Raw genomic sequence first — 3606 nt, 5'->3', positions numbered from 1 at the left:
ACCGTGAAAAAATTTTTAAGTTTTAAAGTTTTGGAACATCTTACATTTTTGATTTGTTTTATTTAATTTTTAAAATTAGTAAACTTTTTGAAATTTAACAACATTCTGACTTTTTGAAATTGCTAAATTTTATAAAAGTGGAAAAATTTGGAAAACTGTGTTGAAAATTTGAACTCGGTACGAACTGGTGTTTTCGGTCTAGCTGGCTTCTCATTTAAATCTATTTTTTTATTTTTTATTATGTTTTTGTTTTTTTTGTGAAAATTGATAATACTTTTTATGCACTACTTTGCTTTGTAGCTCTTGCTGGGTCCGCTGACTACTGGGTCTTGGGCACCGATTATGATAACTATGCYGCCGTCTACAGCTGCAAGAATCTAAAAATCGCACATACGGGTAAGTAAAGACAATAAAACAGCCAGTTCAAAGCAGCGGTTTTTTGTTTTTTTGTTTTGTTTTGTGTGTGAAGAACGAGATATATGAAACACAGCGATGAAATTTAAGCATATTATGCAATTTTATAGTAAGGTATGAAATTTTTTAAAATGTTTTGGTAGTTCGGAAAAATAGATCTAAAATTTCAGGCATTCTCTACTTGATTCTCACAACCTTGAAGCCWTATTAGAACAAATAAATATCTTGGTTCCATAACCTTTTAAATAAAATTTCAAAATTGTTGATTTTTAACCTTTGCCTTCGATAACTTGTAATAATGCTAAACTATATGTTAAAAAAAATTTCTATTGAGTTCACTGGGAGGTTACTACTGCGTCATACTAATAGTTTTATTAAATAACTAAGCATTTTTACCCCTTGCAATAGTTAACTGCATTGCATGTGTCATTTCTGACATTTTATTTTTAATTATTTAATCTAGTGTCATTTAATTTAATCTATGGTTCCATATATACCATGCATTGCACTATGATAGTTGTTGTATAATAATTAAATTTGTTTATACTAAAGTGCAATAGAACACTCACCATTGAATGGACAATAACACTGAGTGTTTTGTAGTCAGACAATGCATGTACATACATACATACACACATACCTGCCCATWTATATATATTTAATTAATCTACGATGCCGATCTTTGCCAACGCGACTCATTTCTCAGCGCTGCACTTTAAACGCGTTAGTTAAATAATTTTGTTGTTGTTGTTTCTCATTTACTTTGAGCCGGTAAAAATAAAGTAAAACAACGCAAAAAAAGCAACAAAAGTTTGTTTTCATAAAAATGTGAATAACTCAGTTTGAGTGAACTCTGGTGTCAGAAGCGTAAACCGGTGCGTCTGACATAACGAGCGCGTCCATGTACACATATATTAGGGTGGCACAAAAAAAATGTTTGAAGTTGTTTAGGAAAACTTTTGTTCTTGTTATTTAATATTAAATACTTTTAAGATTTGGCAATGTATTGTTTTAAGTTGATTTGAGTATAATAGTGAAAATTATATTTTTTGTATTAAAGGAAAAATTAAGATTTTTAGTAATTTTGTAATATCATACAGGTTTGGTTACATGAACCATGAATTCTCCTTTTGAATTCTCCTTTTGAAGTCACATTTGACCACTTATACACAAAAAAAAATATTAAAAAAAAACATATTCGATAAAAGTACCACCCTAATGTGACTCAAACTTAATGCTGCTAAGAACATTAAAAACAAAAATATCTTAACGAGCTACAAAAAATTATAAAAAACTCAAAATCGTGTAAAATGGTTTACTCAGCCGTTAACTAATTGCTCTTCTAAGAATTTCTAGCAAGTTACATAGTTCACAAATAATTTGTCATCAACATTTCATTGACATGGTTAATCGMAATTTTTATTTCTTTTTTAACGAGTATTTCAAAAATTACAAACTATTGTATCAACAAGTATGCMTTGTCTTGCTTCAGCTTTAAACTCTGTATGATCTAAACTGGCATTAGGTTGACACTCAATTACTTTGGACAACGCTAGCATTAYTTAAAATTAATAATTTTGACTTTGAATTAGATAAGTGTGTGCTTGAGATTAATTTGTTTTATTTTTTCTGTAGGTGCTCTTGTATCAAATTATGGTTCAGAGTTTCCAAATATATGATACAATTTATTGTTTTTATTTTTGCTGATTTTAAATTGAGGCAACTATAAATATATTCATTACACCAATGATTTTTTATTTTTGTACAACCCTAATATGTTTACATTTTTGGTATTTATATACTATGTATATCAGCACATTTTTAAATTATATTTTTTGATTCCCAAGTAAAAAAGAAATATTTTTGTACCACCCTAATATGTTTGAATTTGTATGTATAACAGCAAATTTTTAAATTGTATTTTTTTTATAAAAAAAATAAAATAATTTTCTTTGTACCACCCTAATACGTTTTGAATTTTTGTAAATATGTATGTATATGATTATTATTTTGAAAGTATATTTTTTGATTCCCAATCGTCTACATGTATGCATATAAATTACGGCCCTATTTTTACTGCATACATACATGTTCTTAACTATTACCAACGTCGTATAGCTCCGGAATTCCTCTAGTTRCACTATAACACTACGGATTACCATTTTTTAGTAAATTTAGAATGACCCTAATATGAATTTACATCTTTAGTGCATTTCAAAGGCTGTTTAATTATAGTAAACATCTTTTTCGAAGCTTTTTTTTACGCACAGTTTGACGTAAAATTAAAATTCTAAACAGTAACTGCGTTTATAAAAGAAATATTGCATTTTTAGAATTTTTTCTTTAAATTCCCGTACACTTTTKATAATTAAGTCCAAATGAAAGAGTTGCTTCTGTAAAACACCAGTGCCAACACACGTGATTGATCAATAGCTGGAATTGTTGTTGTTTTATGTAACTATATACATAATTATCAAAACAATAGTATAGTATATATTCACTCTCAAAAACTGATTAGTTTAATACACATATTTAATCTATGAAATATATTTTACCCAACAAACCGTAGAAAATTGAATACTTGACTTCTAAACTTAAGAAAAGTCAACAACTTTAATTTTCCGAAATTGAAATATCTCCACTTCTCCATTATTTCAGAAACCGTGTGGATCCTCACGCGTGAGCGCGATCCATCTGAGGATATTGTAAGAGATGCTCAGGATGTGCTTGTTTCGCAAGGTGTATCTTTGGACCCAATGATTGTGACCGATCAATCAGGCTGTCCAGATTCATAAAAATAAAGCCGGAAGAAGCTTTGGCAATACGAAAACTATAAGCAATCCGAAGCTATGTAAATATTGTACATAAAATGAATAAAACACTACAAATACCTGCATGAAAAAGCTTCTCAATGTTTTCATTTATCTAAAGAGTTATTGAAAAATGTGGCACTATTTCAAGATATCTCTGGTTGAAATTTTTCTCGAATGCGATGAGTTTTAGACCGACATTGGTAAGGCTKAGCACAGGCTACTGCCGGGGTCACATCTGGCGAATAGTGATGGCCTATGCTAAGTAGGTTAGCTCAAAACGYCTCATGCGCCCAATGAACCTCCGGTGAAGAGACGAAAAGATGCTGCCTTTATGAAAGCGTCCAGAACTCCCTACCCACGAGAGAAAGGCAAGAAAGCA

General features: G+C 30.0%; 1 protein-coding gene across 1 annotated transcript; it reads left to right on the top strand.

Moving 5' to 3' along the window:
- Positions 1–300: 300 nt before the first annotated feature.
- Positions 301–3317, top strand: LOC108966591 (apolipoprotein D-like; the record flags this gene model as incomplete). Its single annotated transcript, XM_018929582.1, is given in 2 exon segments — positions 301–396; positions 3073–3317. Coding segments are annotated over 2 exon segments (233 nt in total), but the record flags the coding sequence as incomplete, so codon positions are not given.
- Positions 3318–3606: the final 289 nt, after the last annotated feature.

This window comes from Bactrocera latifrons, unplaced genomic scaffold, assembly GCF_001853355.1.
Source record: "Bactrocera latifrons isolate USDA-ARS-PBARC rearing strain unplaced genomic scaffold, ASM185335v1 scaffold_165, whole genome shotgun sequence".
In the NCBI taxonomy this organism is placed as follows: domain Eukaryota; kingdom Metazoa; phylum Arthropoda; class Insecta; order Diptera; family Tephritidae; genus Bactrocera; species Bactrocera latifrons.
Note: the sequence above shows the minus strand (reverse complement) of the source record. Positions and strands in the feature narration are given on the sequence as shown.